Below are 21331 nucleotides of genomic sequence, written 5' to 3'. Positions count from 1 at the left end.
CGTGACTGTAGATGAATTTAGCGCCTTATTCCAAGGCGATTTACAGCAATTATAAAAATTGCACATCACGTGACAGCGGTTGGGATAAAGTGTGCCGGTTGTTCAAAGTGCCCGTATGATTTAGGGGCCGTCCATAAATGACGTCACGCGATTTTGGACGATTTTGGACCTCCCCCCCTCTCGTCACACGGCGTCACAAAAAGTCAGACCCCCCCCCCCCCTCAAATATGACGTCACAAAGCTCTGCCCCCCCCCAACCTTATTTCCATTTTGAAAAAAAACATGCTTCAAATGGCTTTAAACTATTGTCATTGTAGTGCGTATTTAATGTGGCGCTGCACTCTGATGTTGTAGGAGTGTTGTTATAATAATTAGTGTTCTTAGAACAATTCTATATTTGATAATTGGTTTTTTACCCATTTATCTGGCAACTAAATTGACACCTTTTTTACAAGGAGTCATGTTTGCATAGACCACAATACCTGCAGTCATAATGCAAACAAAAAACAAAACTCTAATATTCTTTGGTTCTTTCGGTTAAGTCACGTCTAAAGATAAAATAATAAATTAAATAATAGCATATTACGACGTTTCGATTGCAACACAAGCAATCATCATCAGGCATAAAAGAAATAGCAACAAAAATCTAACCTTAAAAATATATGTGCCGATATGTGTCCTCTCTCTGTGTGTCCTTGTATTGCAATCGAAACGTCGTAATATGCTATTATTTAATTTATTATTTTATCTTTAGACGTGACTTAACCAAAAGAACAAAATAATAATTCCTGCAGTCACGAAAGCTCAAAAATTAAGATTAAAACTCTGATAATGTATGCACTGTTCTTGAAGTTGTAAAAAAAGGTGTCAATTTTGTTGCCAGATAAATGGGTAAAAAAACAATTATCATATTTTTTACTAGGCAAATGAGGTTCCAGTGGTGTAAATTTTATATTTATTTAAAGTTGCGCATTTTGATGTGACGTCACATTTCTCAACCCCCCCCCCCCTCATCACAAAAATCTGACCCCCCCCCCCCCCACCTAGGTGCGTGACGTCATTTATGGACGGCCCCTTAGCAGGAATTCACGTAGATCCACGTGGACTTTACCGAAAGACCCGGAGAAAATTATTTTCAACTTATTTTGGGTGGCATTGCAGCCGCGTCCTCCCCGTGCACACTCAAGACGTTCTCCTGCACGGTGTCCATGCCGCAGCCTGTCGCACGCAGCTGGGGCCATATCCACGCGCCGTCGCGTGGCCGGTTCCATTCACAATGGTGACAACAACAACAACAACAACCGCCATTCGCCACTAAGTGGCAGTGACGTCAACACGACGCTTGTGCCAGGCCATGTGCACCTTGAGGCCACGTCAAGTGTCGAACGCCCGCTGGCAGGAGGTCACGGGGCAGACCCAGCAGGTGCCACGGGTCGACTGACCGAGATGACCGAGATGACTGGCTGATGCACCACCTGTGCCCCCTACTGTACCAACTTGCTGTGCTTTAGCCACCCGGCGCTCCGCTCGTTGTTGTGAGCGTCGCTCCTCCGCCCTCCGTTGTTGTTGGAGGGTGACTGCCTCCAACTGCCCGGTAGCGTCCTTCACGAGCCTCCTCCACAGTGGTGACACACACACGTCCACCCAGCAGTGTGACAACGCACAGTGGGTGAAATGTGGGTAACAATAGCACTGGTCAACACACTTTTTTCTGGCATAAGGTATTCCAACGGTTCTAAAGTAATTTTGGGGTGCTGATTCCAAATCTGGCATCGGTTTTTGTCTATCACATCAGGTTTTTGAGATATCAAATATTGTATTTTTAATAAAAACTGCAGAAGAAAAATATAAATAAATGTGGATATCTACATAAAACTATATTATAAACACACTATCCTAAAAATACAGCACCATATTTTAACACTAAAGTAGTGACTCGCAACAACGTGCAATCATAAGTGACAGAGTTAATTTCGGGTAAAATCAATGACAATGGGGTATGCCGATAGCATAAAAATGAGATGTGATAGAGCAAATCTGAGATCAGATTTGGAATCAGCACCCTGAAATTAGTCTAAAACAGCTGCAAAAATTCCAGGCCAGATTTTTTTAAATTTTTTTGTTGACCAGTGTAATCCAAGACGCCTGTTCGCACGTGCATCACTGTCAAGGCAGTGAACGAAATTGCCTCTGGCGCTCCCCCTGGTGGAGGTCCCCCTTCAACCAACGAGTGGGGAATTGCAGGGCCTGCGCCTTTGCCTTTTTTTCGTTCGCTTCGCGACTCGTTATTAATTGGGATTTCGCCGCGCTTGTGCGTTGTACGTATTGTAACGCGCGCTGCTTTGAATATCGTACTACGTTTAAGCACCCCCCCATCCCCCGCGCGCATGCGCAGTGCGCGACCCGGTCCGCGGGGGTCTCAGAACCTCGCCGGGGTGGTTTGTGAGAGGGAACCAACAAAAAATTTTAAGCTCTAAACAAATCAACAAACGACCAAGACGCGCAAGCCTCGACGGCAACCAGCAAAAGCATCAACAGCTGAAGCAATCATTGTCCTCCCCCACCCCACCACCAACTCCTCGGGATCCGTTGATCTTCCCGCATGGAGGCGACGCCGAGACACCGAGGCCGAGACGGGGTAGGCCCTACGGTCGGCCCTGGGGCAGCTACCGAGGACGGCGCGCCCAACGCCGCGGAGCCGCTATCCGAGAGCCGGTGTCCCGACCTCCACCCGTTCGAGCACGTCATCCAATACAGCCGCGCGGACAAGATACGCGTAAGCTCATAGTGGATTGTACATTTTTTGTTTTATTTTTTTTGTTTTGTGATTTGTTCACGCGTGGCGTTTTCGTTCGCCCGGGTAGACATCCGTTCACTCTACGTGTTGGTGTTGGTGGTGTGTAGTTTGGTGGTTTTGTCTATTTTTTATTTTACAAAATTGGGATTTTTATTTTACAAAATTGGAATTTTTTTTGCTGTTGAAATGTCCTTACGGTTTTATGTGATATTTATTTGCGATGTTATTCAGATTTATTTTTAAAAAATGCATCACATTGTGCGATTTGCATGAGCAGTAACATAATTTAGATGATGTACACTATTATTTTGTTGAATAATATCACAAGGCGAACAATCTGTATATATGATTCTGTTCATCGTTTGTAATTTGTGTTTACCCGTAGAAATTAAATGTAGTTTGATTTAGTTTCACTTACCCTACCTGTTGATAATTTGTGTTTTGTCTTTTGAAGCTTTATCTATTTTGTATAAAATTTAAAATATATATTTTTTTATCGAAATGGATACAGTTGTGCTGTCAGAGATTTAGGTATTTGCAATTTAACGTAATTAATATTTTATGCAGTTGGTAAAAAAATTGTGTTTGTAATTAAATATTAAACACAATTTGTGTTATATAATTCAGTACAATTTAGGGTTCGTAATATAATCCTGATAGCGCAGTTCTAGTTTACAGTTTAATACAATTTATATCTAGCGTACAATAAATCATACAGTCCGTTTAAAATACAATTTCGATTTACGCCACAGTTTAAGTCATCATATATGCCAAATAAAATGTTTAATTATAACGCGACACTCGTTATAGTTGTGTATATGATCGCCTTCAGATCTCAGAAGCTAAGCGTGTTTGAGCCTGGATATTGCATGGATGGGCTTGCGTTTGTGTTCAGTACAGATTAGTTGCAGGCGAAATGAATTCCGGGATTAAATAATAACTTGGGAGGCTTTCATCGCTTTCCTCGCCGCGTCGACCAGCGTGGTGAAGTATGGTCAAACTGCACTCATGATCAGCACGGTTTAAGCGGAGGGCCTTCACCCAGCCTTTGATAGACACCTGGTCAAACTTCATAGATACCTGGTTATATCTTCTTGGTTCTTTCGGTAAAGTCACGTAGAAGGGAAATAATAAAATAATAAAAATTAAAATAAATACAACTTTCAGACGCTGTCTTTCCCAACGACCTGTTCTTCACCTGAGGACGGCTGCTTGCGTTGTGGCCGAAACGTCGTGAGAATTATTTTGTTTTATTTTTATTATTTTATTATTTCCATTCTACGTGACTTTACCGAAAGAATCAAGAAGATAAATCTCTGCAGTCACGAAAGCTTTAAATCGATACCTGGTATACTTAATAGACACCTGGCCATCCTTCACCCCGCCACCTGTCAGTCAGGTTTTGGCGAAGGTGGCAAGCATAGATGTGGGAGCGTAGAAGTGCAGTTCAACAATGGATATTTTCCACACTGCCCTGGATAGCACCTGTTGTACGCACACTGGTAGCCCATTCGAGCACTGTCCAGGCTCAACCCTTGCTTAGCTTCTCGAGATCTGACAGCGTCGGGTGCATTTGGGGTCTTTTTGGATGATGTTGATGATGGTGAGCAACAGCTGTTGTTTTACATGAAGTTGGTGGAGCCAGATCATTCCATGGGGAGTAGCAGAGCATCGCTGTTATACTGGTAGGAACCTCCTGGTTGCACCAGCCCACGGGATTATTGTGTCCGTCCGTCGTGCATGGAGGGGCTGGGTGGGGATGGAGGGGCTGGGTGGGGAGGGGCTGCATGGGGAGGGTGGGGCTGGGTGGGGTGGGGAGGGTGGGGAGGGGCTGGGTGAGGCTGGGTGGGGGGTGGGAGGGGTGGGCCCGGGTGGGGTGGGCTAGTCACCCCGTGGTGCCCTTATAAAACTCAACGTTTAACCTACTCACGCCGGCTTGTGCCCGCCCTCACAGTCGGGCATATTTGTGGAATACACCACGCTGCCGTTGACTCTGGCCATTGACCGAGCAACCCAACGTTCCTACCAGCTCCCTTGCAGGAATGTGTTGACAATGATGATGGGGATGTCTCCTTCGTGTGTGTGTGAACTGGGTACTGAGACGTTAGACGTCCCGTGGTCTGTTCTGGGTGACATTGATCAGTTTTTTTAGTTTTCCATTTCGCAGTGATTTGAACAAAGAGGTTTACAAAAGACGTACGTGTGTTGAACTTCTTTCAAACCGTACGTAGCCAACCGTGCTTAATCGGAGGTGCAATGTACACGTCAAATATACGGCGCAGATGTGTGCAGTTATGAGTGTTGAATTTTTACATTACTCGCTCCAGAAGTCCAATAATTCGTTGTTCATATTGGCACTTGCAGTGTGCACGTGACATATGGCTCCCAGAAACGTGGGTCCTTAACGAAAAATACGGAACAAAATATTTAAAAGCGCTAAAACAAAAAAAAGCTTGGTGGAGAGGCCGCATCGTTTGGCCATTAAATTTCGAGGCAGCAAGAGGAACTCGCGGGATCAGAGAACTTTCACAGGTTCACGAACGACATCACACAAACGCTAACAAGCAAAGTGAGTAGCGGCTGTGGGCAGGGCGCGTCACGCCGAGACGGGATGATGGACAAGGGGCAGAGAACGGTTACGGAGCGGCAGTCAAGGAGCGCAACGCGGTCCGAGAAGTACGTCCACTGGCGGAGGAGATCATTTCACGTGATGGATTTGCTGCCATCGCAGGGTCGGTGGGAGGTGGCGACAGCTTTGGGGGGGGGAGGCCTTTATCCAGCAGTGGATTGGCCATGGCTGATGATGATGGTGATGATGAATGTGTAGGAAGGCATCTGCAGAGAGTGAAATGGAACCTTATCTCTACGGCTGTCTAGGAGGTTGTAAACTTAAACGCTTTTATCTGCACCGGGTTGTGTTGCAGTGTGAATGATTAACTCGAGTTAGGCAATTAAGGCTCAAGTGGAAGCCAAGCGTTATCTTAATGCAGTTTTAATATAGTAACTCCAACTGCTCCTGCCGCAGTGTAATTCGAATCCGTTAATGATGATGAAAGCCATCGCAACAGACAAATTAACGAGGTGTACATTGTGTTGATGCCATCAAGAGTTGCCCGATATCCTTGAAGGATGATTCGTGTTACTAAACCGTTTGGCAGCGCGCTCGCTCTTTGGCTGTGTGCAAGTGAATATCTTTTTTGATCTGGTGTAATCCGATTGCTTAAGTAATCGATTACTCAACCGATTATCGTTCCATTACTGGCCAAATCGGATAACATGAAATATAGTTTGGGGGTTGGCGGGGTGGAAGTCTCACTACCGTTCCTCGTGTGCCGCTGGACGGGAGGTGACGGGCATGGCTTGGTAATGTCATCGACATCTTTAGCTGTGCCATACCATACGTGGCTTTTAAGGGGTTTCCTGCCTTCGATAGTCAGGAATGTTGGCAGACATTTTTAAAGGGGCCCTCGTGACCGACCACTGAATAAGTGGTCGATTGCAATATTCACTTGATTAATCAAGTTAATGGTTTCATCGTCCCATCTATAATGTTTTTTTCAATATTAGTCATTTATCCAATGCAACCCCATGTCTGGCCAATTCCATTCTAAGGAGCGTTTGTGTCTGTGTGTGCGCGTGTGAGGAAACTGGAGTATCCAGAAAAACCGACCACAAATATGAGAGGGCATTAACACTCCAACGATTGCACAGATGAGTTAAGGAGCCCATGTTCTGTAATGCAATGCCCTGGCCGCCTCCTCGCTCCTATCGCATTGAGTCCGGGGTCGACGTCGCCCTCTATTGGTGATCGTTGCTTTTGTTAGCGTGGAACCCAAGCTAGGATGGAATGCGCATTATACAATGATTGTTATCATTGTACTCGTGTGTCATTATACAACTGTATATTATCTTCTTGGTTCTTTCGGTAAAGTCACGTAGAAGGGAAGTAATAAAATAATAAAAATTAAACATAATAAAACAATTCTCACGACGTTTCGGCCACAACGCAAGCAGCCGTCCTCAGGTGAAAACCAGGTCCGTCGAGGCGACAGAGTTTTTTTTTTTTTTCAGACTCTGTCGCCTCGACGGACCTGGTTTTCACCTGAGGACGGCTGCTTGCGTTGTGGCCGAAACGTCGTGAGAATTGTTTTATTATGTTTTATTTTTATTATTTTATTACTTCCCTTCTACGTGACTTTACCGAAAGAACCAAGAAGATGAATCCCTGCAGTCACGAAAGCTTTAAATCGGAACTGTATATTAATTATACTGGTAGGAACCTACGGCTCAGTGGGCTTTGCCTGGTAAATAAAATAGTTTAGTTCGAGTTTAGTCTAGACCACCACGGCCAACGCCCCTTCTAGCCAAAACAGGTTCTGCCCAAGCCCACTTACTTTTCTTTACAGTCAATATTGTGTCTTCGACCGGCATCTCTAGTTCTCTGATTCGTGGAATGCTCTCTCACCGTGCAATTGCAAGCACGCACTTTTATTTTGTAAAACGCCAATTTATTTTCGACGTACATTTCTTTACAAAACTACCTTTGTTCGGTCGTCCTTGTGCGTCTACAAGTTCCCAAAGTCATCTACAGAATGACAAACACGTGTTTCGCAATAAATCAACATCACCAACTTGAACATCAAAAGTAATTTGTGAGTTTTGCGCCGGCTTGCGGAGCCACCGGGCCTCACCAGGTGTTTTCTCTTGAGACCTATGAACGATGCCACCGTGAATTCTTGCCAAGCACACGAGCAGTACCGTTGTTGGCCTTACCATCAACACGGTATTGTCTGTGCCGACTGGAATACAGACAGTTGTAGTTGTTCGCTGCAGGGCAGGGCGTTGTATTCACGATGCCCTAATTTCCATTGTGGCTTGCGCTGGCGTGCGTATAGCCATGTAATGCATTTGTATCGACATGGGTGTGGGGATAAAGGAGCAGCCCTTGCAATGTGTGGCGCACGCCGCTGCCGGCGGAAGGGTCTATCTCCCAGAGGGAGACTACTTTGGCCTAATCTTCCGCTGAATGGGTCGATGGCCGATGGGCGAGACTGGTGACGGAACAGCAGCCATAGCACAGAATGGAGTGCGAAGAGGACGACCGCCGGGTAGATGGAGCAATGAGATCGGCTCATGTGCTGGGAGCGAAGATGGGATGGCAGCGGCAGTGAACCGTGAGTGATGGTGACAGTGTGGGGAGGGCCTCCATCCAGCAGTGGATAGACAATGGCCAACGATGACTTTACATAATGCAAACTTACGACGTCCGTTTGTTTTCCCCGGTGCCATTGCTGGTAATTAATTAATTCTCAGACATTTTCACGTGAAAGATTATCGGTTTTCCCAGAGCAGTTGCCGTTTCAGCACGTTTGATTAATTTACTGTACTCGTGGCTATTAATAGAGTTGCGCGTTTTTACCGAATTGCTCTTCCACGATTTACTTCCTTGTCGCGGCGCATGCCTCGGTGTGAATGAATGAATGAGCGCGGTGTCAGCACATCCAACGCGCCGCAGTTCCAGGCGTTGCAGTACGGCCGCCACGCGTGGCCAAGCTCGACTCGTCGCACCTCCGACTAGCACGACGCTTGGCTACGTAACGGCGCGAGAGGAGTCCAGCGTGCGTGCGAGCGTTGAGTGCCGCGGCGTCGACGACTGTGCGTCCTTACGAGCAATGCCACGGAGACGCGATGCGCGCGCGTCCACACCCAGACATCGCACCAGAGATCGCAACCGGGTACCCGATACCCGTACCCTACCCGATACCCGGCTACCCGTACCCGTTTGCGACCCTGGTGCAGCCGGGTACGGGTACGGGTAGGCCGTTAGTCACTGGTGAGTAGCCTTTTGTCACTCATTTCGGGTAGGGTACGGGTACGGGTAGGGAACGGGTACCCGTACCAGACTGGGTACGGGTACCCGTTTGTGACCCTGGTGCGGCCGGGTACGGGTAAGGAATCAAAACCCGTTTGCGACCTCTGCATCGCACCTGATTCCGTCCGTTCCATGTAATAAAGGTGCAGCCCTGCCAACTTCGCTTGCTCATGCCACTGCTGGTTCGAAGGCCTCTCATTAAATCCGCCGGAGGCACGAATGTTTCGGTGATGGCCGGACATCTTAATGCAGGATGCCAGAGCTTGGGCAATTGTTGGTAACGCCGGTTCCGGCTGCCTTCCTCCTCACTCGTTGCGGTTTTTCGTGTTCCCGTGCGAAAACTGTGGTCAGTACAAATCTACGCAATATCACTGTATTTATAAATAAATATTATTATTCAGGCTGTGAGTGTGTGAGCGTGTTCAGTGGTTAGCGCGCTGCACTATGAACCTGGCGACCCGAGTTTAATTCCGCTCATGGCCAACACCAGTGACGATTATCTCAAGCGGTCCTGGGCCTCCCCTAGGTCGACTCGACCTCAAATTAGTACCTGGTGCGGTGTGTAAAAGATTAGCACTGGGGGGACAAGGGCGGTCGGACGTGGTGCTGGCTACCAATCCCTTCGTATACTGTCTGTTAAAAGGCTATACAGGGGATCTTTGTCTTTGTATATATGTATTTTCGTGGAACTTCTTTTGCACCATACGTAGCCTACCGTGTTAATCGGAGGTGAGTGCGTGTCTAGAGTGGGTGCCAGTGAACATGGACTGCACGACGAATTCCATTCCATTGCCATTTCCACCCCCATTTACGTGGTAACAAAATGCCCTGTGAGCCGTTAGTAAAAGGAAAGCTTAGAAGTTGAAACTTCAAATGATTTATTTACAGCTATATTTGCTTCTACAAAGAGTCGGTTGCTTGGTAGAACAGCCCTGATGGCCGTTAAGCGCCCGTAACGTTGTTGCCGATGTCCTCGCGGGCACTTGTGGCACGTCGTGACCTCTGCCCCCCTGGTGCGTGTGGACGTGTGTGTCTGTGCGCGTGTGTGGACGTGTATGTGTGTGTGCGCGTGTGTGTATGTGTGTGTGTATGTGTGTGTGCGCGTGTATGTGTATGGGAAGCGGTAGTGTAGCGGTTAGCGCGCTGCGCTATGAACCCGGCAATCCGGGTCCGATTCCCGCTCACGGCCAACACCAGTGACGATTATCTGAACCGGTCCTGGGCCTCCCCTAGGTTAACTCAGCCTCAAATGAGTACCTGGTGCGGTGTGTCAACATCGCCACTGGGGAGACAAAGGTGGTCGGGCGTGGTGCTGACCACCCACCCCCTCGTGTACCAGTTAGGTGCTCGCTAACAGCACTTGCCCCTACAGTCCGTTAAGGCTATACGGGGCATCTTTGTCTTTTTGTGTGTGTGTGTATGGGCGCGTATGTGCGTCCGCGAGCGTGCGTGTGTCCGTGCGTATGTGTGTGTGTGAGACACGACACAGCGGCAGTGTCGTGGTTAGCGCATTGCCCTATGAACCCGGTGATCCGATTTTGATTCCCGCTCACGGCCAAGACGATTGTTAATTATCTGAACTTGTCCAAGGCCTCTCCTAGGTCGACTCAGCCTCAAATAATTATCTGCTGCGGTGTATAAAACAACCATCGCTACTGGGGAGACAAAGACGGCCGGGCGTGGTGCTGTCCCACCCACCCCCTCGTGTGCCCTGCCGGCCTTAGTCGGCGCTCCGGTAACAGCACTCGCCCCAACAGTCTGTGAAGGCTCTGGGGGAAACGGTTGTCTTTGTGTGTGTGTCTGTGTGACGAGACAGATCGGACTCATGTCGGTGACGATCTTCCCCATCCGGCTGCTGCTCGCCGCGTTCATGATGCTGCTTGCCTGGCCCTTCGCCTTCGTGGCCAGCTTGTGGCGCACCAAAGCCAACGCCGACCAGCCCTTCCCGCGGTGGCTCAAGTGAGTGCCTTGCCGAGTGCCGAGTGCCCGGCCCGACGCGGACCGGGACACGCCGGCCCGGCGTGTTTTTTTTCCACTGCGGAAGCCGTGCCGTGCCGTGCTGGTGGTGTCACGCGTGGTGAGCCACGTGGGGGCGCGTGTAGCGGGCGACGCGGTGGTGCCGTGTTTCTAAATATTGATGTCGGACTTCTTTTGCAGCGTACATAGACAAATCAGGCTAATAGTGGGGAGCGGTAGTGTAGCGGTTAGCGCGCTGCGCTACGAACCCGGCGTGCCGAGTTCGATTCCCGCTCATGGCCAACACCAGTGACGATTATCTGAACCGGTCCTGGGCCTCCACTAGGTCGACTCGGCCTCAAATTAATACCTTGTGCGGTGTGTAAACATCGCCACTGGGGAGACAAAGGCGGCCGGGCGTGGTCCTGGCAACCCACCCCCTCGTGTGCCGTTTCAGCCTTCATAGGTGCTCGCTAACAGCAATTGCCCCAACAGTCTGTTAAGGGATATACAGGGGATCTTGTCTTGTCTTTGTTAAACTTCTTTTGCACCGTACGTAGCCAACCATGCTAATAGCGGCACGCGGTGAGCGAGTGGAGACGCTGGTGGTGCCGTCTTTGTGATTCCAGCACTGCGCGTTTTGGTTTTGTCTCGGCCCGGCAAAATAGCCGGCGGCGACACCACGTGTACCGCGAGGGCACCTGCGCTAGCGCGGCTCACGTGCGCCAGTGGAAAAGGGCTTCTTACATGTCGCCCGGGTGGCGTAGGGGGCCAATGCGATCTGAGAGATCCTTTATAGCAAAAAACAAACAAACCACCATCTTCTTGGTTCTTTCGGTAAAGGCACGTAGAAGGGAGATAATAAAATAATAAAAATAAAACATATTAAGAATATTCTTGGTTCTTTCGGTAAAGTCACGTAGAAGGGAAATAATAAAATAATACAAATATAAAATTCAATTCTCTTGCTGTGGATTTCACACCTGATGATGATTGCTTGTGTTGCAGTCGAAACGTCGTGAGAATTTTATTGTTTTATATTTTTATTATTTTATTGTTTCCCTTATACGCGAATTTACCTAAAAAAACAAGAATATGAATCCCTGCAGTCACGAAAGCTTTAAATCGAAACAAACCACCGACTTAGAGTAGAACGGGTGTCGGGGGAAGTGCACGACTGTTGAGAAACACGGGAGAGAGGTGGGCGCCCCGCGCGGCATGGAGCAACCGGGTGCCCAACGACAACGACAAACTGCTTCTTTCGTGTGGCTGATGTAAGATACGGAGCAAGGACTGCAATTTCATGTTCAGGTGGCGAAGCCAGATAACCGGCCTCAGGAGGAACAGAGTGTATCATCGCCGTGGTGTCTCCTTCGTATCTGTGGATCGGGGCATTGCGTCATTATACGTTGTCGGTCTGTTCCGGATCACCGCAGTCGCACGCTGATGGAGAGTTTTTTTACTTTCCATTTGTGCCATTAGGTATCCGCGTCTGCCATGGTTTGTGCAGATGCGGTTCAGGGTGGACCACGAGCTTCGTAGAAGATTAAACCCAGGCGGTTTGTGAGTTCTTTTGAACTCCATTCATTTCTCCAGGTTTCATGGAGTTTGAATTCGCTTCATTTTCCAACAACAACGATCCCCCGGGACAGCTGCAGTGGCCCTGGGGGCACCAGCGAGTCCCCCAGGGCATTCTCTGGGTGATGGAGCCCTTCAATAAGTCCCAGGGCAGCCACAGGGAGGACTTTGGGGCCTTTTTACCAATGAGTCCCTGGGGGAAGTATGGGGCAGCAGTCACGTGAATGAACAGTTTTACAGGGGCAGGCCTCTTCTGTGTTTTTTTAAATCCTTTATATTAAGTTCACTTGCTTGCTTGCTTACGACCGTGCAAATCTTTCGGTCGTTTTTTAACACACTTCCCGTGATCCAATCGAGCTGACATTTTCCACACAGACTCGTTGTTCGTGAAACAATTTTTCCAAAATTTTACACTTTAGGGAATTTTTTTAAATATTTAATTACCAATTGCTTAATGCTGGCAGACAATCATCTGACCCATAGGTGGCAGCCATCTCAAGCCAGAGGACGAGAGGACTCTAGCCGCCACGCATGTAAAGGATTTAGAGTGAAAAACGTTGTTTTTACGGGTGAATTTTTTATAAAGTGGACCTCAGGAGTAGTTCTACGACGTCAACTTCCAAGGAATTTTCGTAACGCACGGCGGCAATGTCTTCCGACCATAGCCGCAGGAAGTTTGGACTGGACCCATTTTTTTTTTCCTGTTTGCTGAAACGAAGCCGGAAGCACGGACGCAATGTAACCCGAGATAATAAACAAATATATCTGAAATAAGAAATGTCAAAGTGAACGCAGCGATTTGTACGGCGTGTGCACCTGTTCCCTTGCCCGCACCATTCTTAGAGCCACGCATGTTTGCCTGGTACCCGGTTTGCTTTGTTGAGTGAAATATTTATTTAACAAAAATATGGATACATCCCACGGCGAAAAATTGTGTGAAGCCTTTACACGTCATCAAAGTGGCGGATGAGTTTTAAGCAGGAGATGAGCCTTAACCTGAAGGATTACTTGTAAATTACAGGGAGCTGTAAGTGGGATGCTGTCACTAATGTTGAAACGACTGCACGCGATCCAAGCGGTGGCCGTTGACGGGAAAACAATCCCGTTTTGTGAATCGATGAAGTTGTTCCGGGAGAAATGCACTCCCGTGGAAGTCCAGGCCTGGTGCCTAACATCGTAGGGTTGTTGGTGAAATGGCCAGGGTTTGGAGAGGCCTTCATCCACCAGTGGATTGATTATGGCTAATAATGATAATGGTGGTGGTCATGACATTTTCGCAAGGACCTTAAAACGGATGTAACGACAGCCACAGCGGTGATGTCGCTTTTGCTGGAGAGGTACAAAGCTGTCGTTCATCCATTGACATCCTCTCGGAAGGCCACGGCCTATCACTCTCCTCATCAAAGCCATCCCATCGATTAGGGACGCGGTTATGTTCCAGATAAGATCTGGCGGTCGCCTCTTTCATACATGTATTATTTAAGGCCGCAGTGTTATTGACGAATTCGTTTTTTGTTATTTATGCGTTGTGCACCGCTGCCGATGCACTATCACCAATTAATTTGTTTCCTGACCGGGCACTGAACCACCGACTACAGTATTATATTCTAGCGTGTGGCAATATGCTCAGGAGCTAAATCAAAATGTCGAGGTTTGCTAGCCACCCACGGTGAGAGGGCTTCAGCAGCAGAGAGAAAGTTGTCGTAGTAGTAGGTTTTTACCCTTTCAACTGGTACAAAACTGACACCTTTATACAAGGGATCATGTTTGCAATAACCACAACACAAGCAGTCAAAATGCAAACAAAAGAAACAACTCTGATAATGATAATGATATGCACTGTCCTTGAAGTTGATTGGTCCACACCCGAGACAGCTTTTCTTAGAGCCTAGTCTCCATTGGTATTGGACCAGATGACGCCAAAAGGCGTACAACTCAAAAACAGCGCACTATCAGAGTATTGAGAGCTCGGGGTAAGCATTTACACTGAGATCTCCTTTACCAGTGGCAAAATATAGTAGTAGGTTTTTACCCTTTCAACTGGTACAAACACTGACACCTTTATACAAAGCATCATGTTTGCAATAACCACAACACAAGCAGTCAAAATGCAAACATATCATTATCAGAAGTTGATTGGTCCACACCCGAGACAGCTTTTCTTAGAGGAGCCTAGAGAGAGTTGTTGTCGTTTTGCTGTTCCTCCTCCTACTCCGTTGAAGGAGAGCAGACCACTGTGCGTGTTACTCTGTGGCAGAGGTCGCAACCGGGTACCCGATACCCGTACCCTACCCGATACCCGGCTACCCGTACCCGGCCGGGTACGGGTACCCGTTTGTGACCCTGGTGCGGCCGTGTACGGGTAGACCGTGAGTCACTGGTGAGTAACCGTTTGTCACTCATTTCCCAACGTCTTGTCTCTTCTCACAATTCAAGTTCCTAGAATCAACCCACCCCTGCCTGCAACATGGCTTCATCCCAGAGGTCGCAATCAGGTACCCGATATCCGTACCCTACCCGTACCCGGCCGGGTACGGGTACGGTCGAGTACGGGTACCCGTTTGCGACCCTGGTGCGGCCGGGTACGGGTACGGGTAAGGAATCAAAACCCGTTTGCGACCTCTGCTCTGTGGTCCATACTTTGGGTCGCATGGCCGCAGTCGCATTACTGTGGCATGTCTCTTTAATTTCCCATTCATGAAGGAGGTGTGCGCATCAGCCTGTTAATGTTCTACGCTCGTGCTCGATTGTGCATTCAATAGTCGCCCGGTAAAATTCAATATTTTATCGACCCGATGATGAGATGTGGGTGACCCAGGTTGCTAACCCGATCGCTTGCGTTTTCACCTGCTTAAACAAATTTAACTCCACTTAACTTCAAATGCCACGCGCTTTCAAGTGAACACGGTGGCGTGCTACGGAGGTGAGCGGATACAGCTCTGTGCCTGCGGCGTAATGAATGAGTTGTTGAGGCAGTGTCTGATTTCAAGAGATAGGGCATGCCACAGATAATACAATGAATTCATATTTTAATTCTTATATCTCAGCGGCTCGCCATAACCTCGTAACTCTAGTGTTATGCAAAGCAGGCTACGAGTTGTTTGAGTTGAGCTGGGTGACGGGGACTATGCACTGTGTAACAAAAAAAAATATTGTTCCTGGGTAATTAGTGTTATTTTCTCATTGATTATGCCTCAAAAGTACAGAAAATGTCTATTATTCCCCATAAACTTTGCTTTTGTGACCCATTTTCAATGATAACACGTGGTGTGCATTTGTGTCATTCCTTCACGTAAAGTCCTGGTCACAAAAGCAAAGTTTGTGGGGAATAATAGCCATTTTCTATACTTTTGAGGCATGAGCAATTCGAAAATAACACTTACTAACCAGGAACAAAAATTCGTGTTCCATAGTGAGCTATTGAAGATGAGAGAATGTTCGAAAGTCCAGGAGTTTGAGAGAGAGAGATTGAGGAAGAGCAATGTCCTGACCTGGAGTGTGTCAGTGAAGCGCATCTTGAATGTTGACATGAACACACAATGATATTAAAGATAAAGATAAAGATTCCCCCCTCCTCCTATAGCCTTCAACAGGCTGTTGGGTCAAGTGCTGTTAGCGAGCACCTTTGAACGCCGGCGTGGTGCACGAGGGGGTGGGTGGCCAGCACCACGCCCGGCCGCCTTTATCTCCCCAGTGCTAATGTTTGCACACACACGCTGCACAAGCTACTCATTTAGTGCCGAGTCGACCTACGGGAAGGCCCCAGGAAAAGTTCATGAATAATCGCAGCTGTTATTGGCCAGCAGTCACGTCAGCCAAAGCACTTGCAGGGCTGCGCCTTTCACCGTTGAATCTTTGCCGCCGCGAACCGTAAATATTCGGAATTTACGAGGTTAGGCGAATTGTTACAAAGCGTACCTCGTGTGGACCATCCCTTAATAAAAACGAACTGGAAGGGATTTCGCAACGCATTGCAGAAAATAGTAAAAGGGGGGGTTGGTTAACCATTCCCAGGCTGAGTTATCGTGTCCAGAGCGATTGTGTCTTACGCTTAAGTGCAAACTTTTTTTTTTTGCCAGTGAACTTTAACCCTTTGGTGGCAATCGGTCACAGAAGCAAATTATTATTATTATTATTCGTGCTTCGGGGCACACTGCATAGAAACGCGTGGGATCATCATGGCCAGGTAGAGGCAGTCGCTCTTAGTTTACGACTTAACTGCGGGTAATTCCGATGCCGTGATTAGGGCCATGGCAACGTCCCACGGAGAACCACTCTTGAGAATGAAACCGATAAGCAGACAATAGCTCACCTTTATACATCCGTCCATCTCTCCAACGTCAAAATATTAAAGTGTTTATTTTGCGGAAAACACAACGTACGTGTTTTTTTTCGTTTCATGTACACTTCATAAGGGTGTTACAGGGACCCCTTAATAAGCACCCTCGATAAAAAAAAACAACAATCTTTGGTAATGAATATCATACTTTCCTTTAATATTATCATTGCGCTTGAGTGAGTCTCATAACTCTCACCAAGTTTTCACGGTGAAGAGTGATGATTCCTACGTGTAATGAAAATCGACGAATTTCTTGCGGTGTAACTGTTTCAAATTTGGACGAAATTTGGCCCACGACACACAAATTGCACGACTCTTGCGAATGACATCGCGGGATCTGTAATGTCTATGATGCGGCGGATGGCTCGTAGTAGAAGTAAGTATTGTTTCGGTTAACACGCAGCACGGTAATATTGACCGGGGCCGTCGCCGGGATTCGAACCGCGCGCCTCTGCAGCGAGCGAGCGAGCGCCGCGGCACCGCTGGGGGCTGCGTCACCGTACCAATTCACCGTACCAATTCACCGTACCAATTCACCGTACCAATTCACCGTACCAATTCACCGCACCAATTCACCGCACCAATTCACCGCGCCAATTCACTGTTCCAATTCACCGTACCAATTCACCGTACCAACTCATCGCTTACTCCCTTTTCCAAGCCACTGCCGTGGGAGGGCCTCACCCCACGCCTTGACGGTCATGCGGGTTGCCAGACCAAACTTCACCAAACTGGGCATGGCCGGTTGGTGACTGGGAGGTGGTGGAGGAGAGTGGGGGGAGGGGATGTTGGGGTGGGTGGTGGGAACGTGGAAAGATATCGCCCGCCACTGATGTTTGCCGTCTTAGCAGGGGAGCCACGGTGGCGGGATGTTAACTACCTCGCCTGGTACACAGGAGGCCGTGGGTTTGATCCCAACCCTGACGCCTGTATATTTGGAGTTTGAATGTCTCTCCTTGTGGTTGCGTGGATTTTTCTCTGGGTCCTCCGGCTCAATGACGTGGCTTGTCACCATGATGAGCCACTTCGTTGAGCTATCATTTGTGGGGCAGGTCGCTTCTGATAAAGAGCCACATAGCTCGGTGGGCCTATCCTGGTAAAATCCAAAATAGTTTCAATAGTTTAAATAGAACACTGGCTGCCGGGTTCGGTCTGGTCACCTGACTTCGATACCATTGTCCTGCACCCCACTTTCACCAATCCGAGCTGACCAGCGTGGTGAAGTATGGTCAAACAAGATGTCCTCCCCCCTGCACTCTCCCTGCCCCCCCCACCCCGCCCTGCCCGGGACCGACAAGGGCATGTTGGAAACCTTCATCCCCCAGCGGATTGACAAAGGGCTGTAATTAATCTTGGATGCGACATTAGCATTCGCGATTTGCATAACGCTGGCTTAAATGGTAAAAAGAAAAGATCGATTCTCACGCGCACGATCTCGACGCGTGCGGCACGCTCGTGATATTCCATTTTAACCTCCCGATCGATTCCATCGTGAGATGCCCTCCCTGGTTGACCTTTAGCCTCTTCCGGCGATTGATGAAGACATCTCTCAAATCGCACGCGGCACCGCCGACCCACCTCGTTCATCCCCTTTTCGTCTGCCGTGGATCGTGGTGGGTGGAAAGGGAAAAAAACACGGCAAGAAATAATAAATCAAACCCCTTGGCGGGTTGTGGAGTTGGGGAATCGTTGGTCTTGCGCCGTGTAAAATTCGCGCTCTTGTACAATACACGTTCGGCCACATTCCAGAGGCTGTTCTCGCCCCGTGTTGTTTAAGGTCAGGGGCCCTGAAATGTCCATCGCACGTTCTTCTCGGGGGCCCTTGCTCCTTGGGATGGGCTTGGCGTGCGTGTACGTGCGCGTACGTGCGTGAACGTGCGCGTGTACTCGCGTGTGTGCGCACGCAGCGGGAGTGTGGAAGCAAGTGAGTGCCGCTGCGCTACGGTACCCAGCGACCCAAGTTCGATTCCCGCTCACGGCCAACTCTAGTGACAACTGTCTGAACTGGTGCTGGCCCTCCCCTAGGTTCTACTCGGCCTCAAATGAGTAGCCGGTGCGGTGTGTAAACATCGCCACTGGGGGAGACAAAGGCGGTCGGGCGTGGTGCTGGCCACCCACCCCCTCGTGTGCCGGCCTTCATCGGTGCTGCTCGCTAACAGCACTTGCCCCAACAGTCTGTCGAGGCTATACGGGGAATCTTTGTCTTTGCACGCATGCGTGCATGAGGACACGATTGGCGGAGGGTCCCTAACGGCATCGTCCCGGTGCAGCCGCGCTGTTTGAGAATCTGCGCGACAGTGCTTGGGAGCGGGGGACGTTCAGTGTCTCGTAGGCAAAGTCAGCCGCGCTGAAGCCAATGCTGGTGAATCGCCTGATGTTAGGAGGCAAAGACCCTCCCCATTAAGACATGGATCCTAGTAATTATCTCGTGACATAATTTCAGTGCGTGGCTTTCATGGATAAGTTGTGGCTGGCAAGGGGGGAATGAAGCCAAATCCATTGTTGTACTGCACTCCCATGCTCCCGAATGTGTGCGCCCTTCCCTTGCTCAGCTTTCACCCACCCGCACTGACCATTGCGGTGAAGTATGTTCAAAGAACGCCCACCACTCGCGCTACGGGGGCGGATGGTGGGGCGGGAGGTGGGTGGGGAGGGCGGTACGCCCTCATCCGTGCGTGCGTTGACACAAAAGAGCTGTACGTGTGCGGTGTGATTGTTTATGCATGAGAGCTAGGATGTGACGGTGAATCGGCTCATCAATTGAAATGCATTCTTACGCTCGCGACGCGCGCGTGGAAGCGTGCTCGTCTGTTGGGCTGCTCGAGATTAAAGTCACCGGCCGATCGGCTCGGGCAGCAGGGCAGAGTGGCTCGCAAGTCTGAAGGTTGTGAGATCACATCCTGGGTGGCTGTGGACGGGTTGACTCGAACCATCGTCGCTCCCTCCGGGGTCGATAGAATGAGGACCAACTTTATATTCCTGGGTCTTTCGGTAAAGTCACGTAGATAGTTGTAGATTTGAAGCTTTCGTGACTGCAAGGATTCATATCCTTGGGTTTTTTCGGTAAAGTCACGTAGGTAAAAAATTTAAATTAATAAAAGTAAAATAAAAATAAAATGAAAATCACGACGTTTCGGAGGCAACGGAAGCTTGCATTTCGGAGGCAACGAAAGCTTGTGTTGCCTCCGAAACGTCGTGATTTTTATTTTATTTACTTTATTAATTTAAATTTTTTACCTACGTGACTTTACCGAAAAAACCCAAGAATATCACGTAGATAGGTTTAAAGAAAATAAATGATTTTAACCTTTCTACGTGACTTTACCGAAAGATCCAAGGATATGAGTTCCTGAAGTCACGAGACCTTTAAGTCAAGTACCAACTTTGTGGTGGATAGACTCGGCCCCGTCATAGGAATGTGGAATTTCCACCATTGGTCGGGGCTGTAAACGCAAGATGAGCAGCACCGCTGTTCCCGCGTGAGCTGCGGATCACTGACTTTGGATGTAAGCGGTGTGCTCGTGGTTAAGCCGGAGAGATGAAGCCACACACGTATAGTCACTGACATTAGCTGTGGCCGGGATTCCAACGCGGGTCACTCCACTCATGTTTGTAGGGTAAATGCCCTAACTACTGTCCCACCACTCCAAATTGATAAAATTACACAAAGACAAAAATACTCCGTATAGCCTTTAACAGACTGTTAGGACAAGTGCTATCAGCGAGCATTTCTGAAGGCCAGCACGGCACACAAAGGGGGTGGGTGGCCAATGCCACGCCCGGCCGCCTTTGTCTCCCCAGTGGCGATGTTTACTATATACCGCACCAGGTACTAATTTGAGGCCGAGTCGACCTAAGGGATGCCCAGGACCGTTTCAGATTACCGTCACTGGTGTGTTGGCCGTGAGCGGGATTCAAAGTCGGGTCGCTGGGTTCGTAGTGCAGCACGCTAACCGCTGCACCACCGCTCCCCTAAAACTACACACAACAACAACCGCAATTCGCCACTACATGGCGTGACATCACCACAGCGTTTGTGCCAGGCGATGTGCACATTGATGCCACGTGAAATGTTGAACACCCGCTGGCAGGAGGTCAAGGGGCAGACCCAGGTGCCACGGGTCAACTGACTGAGATGACTGGCTGATGCACCACCTGTGCCCCCTACTATGCCAACTTGCTGTGTTTTACCCGCCCGGTGCTACGCTCTTTGTTTTGAGCATCGCTCCTCTGCCCTCCGTTGTTGGAGGGCAACTGCTTCGAATTGCCCAGTAGCGTCCTTCACGAGCCTCCTCCACAGAGGCCGATCTTGACACCGCTGGTACCAGTCATCGGCAAGTCCACTCAGCTCCACATCCTCTTGTACCACATCACTCCATCTCTTCTCTAGCCCGTGCCGCGCCCGTTTAGCCCCCTCTATCCGGCCAAACAAAAACTGTTTAGGCATGCGGTGGCTGGGCATGTGGACTACATGACCCAGCCAACGCAGCCTTGCCTGCCGGAGGAGCTCACCAATGGGACTTTGTCCAGATCTTTCAAGGATTTCTGAGCTCCTCACACAATCCAGCCTGGTTAAACCCAGGACGAATAGTAGGCAGGCCAGCCTAAATGTTTCTAACCGGTGAAGATGTTTCATTAGGGGGGTCCATGTTTCGCAAGCATAGAGAAGGAAGGACATGCCTGTGGCCGAGAAGACCTGAAGCTTCGTGTGGAGCGACAGACCAGTTAACTTCCGAACAGCGTTACGCAACCAATGAAAAGATAATGCCGCTTGATTGATTTGGAGTGA

General features: G+C 48.9%; 1 protein-coding gene across 1 annotated transcript in view; it reads left to right on the top strand.

Annotated features, from left to right (window-relative positions):
* Window positions 1-2405: 2405 nt before the first annotated feature.
* Window positions 2406-21331, top strand: part of LOC133354791 (lysophosphatidylcholine acyltransferase 1-like) — a 72413-nt gene continuing 53487 nt past the window's right edge. The window contains exons 1-2 of the mRNA XM_061571910.1: window positions 2406-2776; window positions 10486-10628. Of these exons, the coding sequence (XP_061427894.1) occupies window positions 2603-2776; window positions 10486-10628 (317 nt within the window). The 5' untranslated portion in view covers window positions 2406-2602. The remainder of the gene's footprint in view (window positions 2777-10485; window positions 10629-21331) is intronic.

Source organism: Lethenteron reissneri, chromosome 49 (genome assembly GCF_015708825.2).
Source record: "Lethenteron reissneri isolate LAM-NWPU_2019-01 chromosome 49, ASM1570882v1, whole genome shotgun sequence".
Lineage (NCBI taxonomy): Eukaryota > Metazoa > Chordata > Hyperoartia > Petromyzontiformes > Petromyzontidae > Lethenteron > Lethenteron reissneri.
Note: the sequence above shows the minus strand (reverse complement) of the source record. Positions and strands in the feature narration are given on the sequence as shown.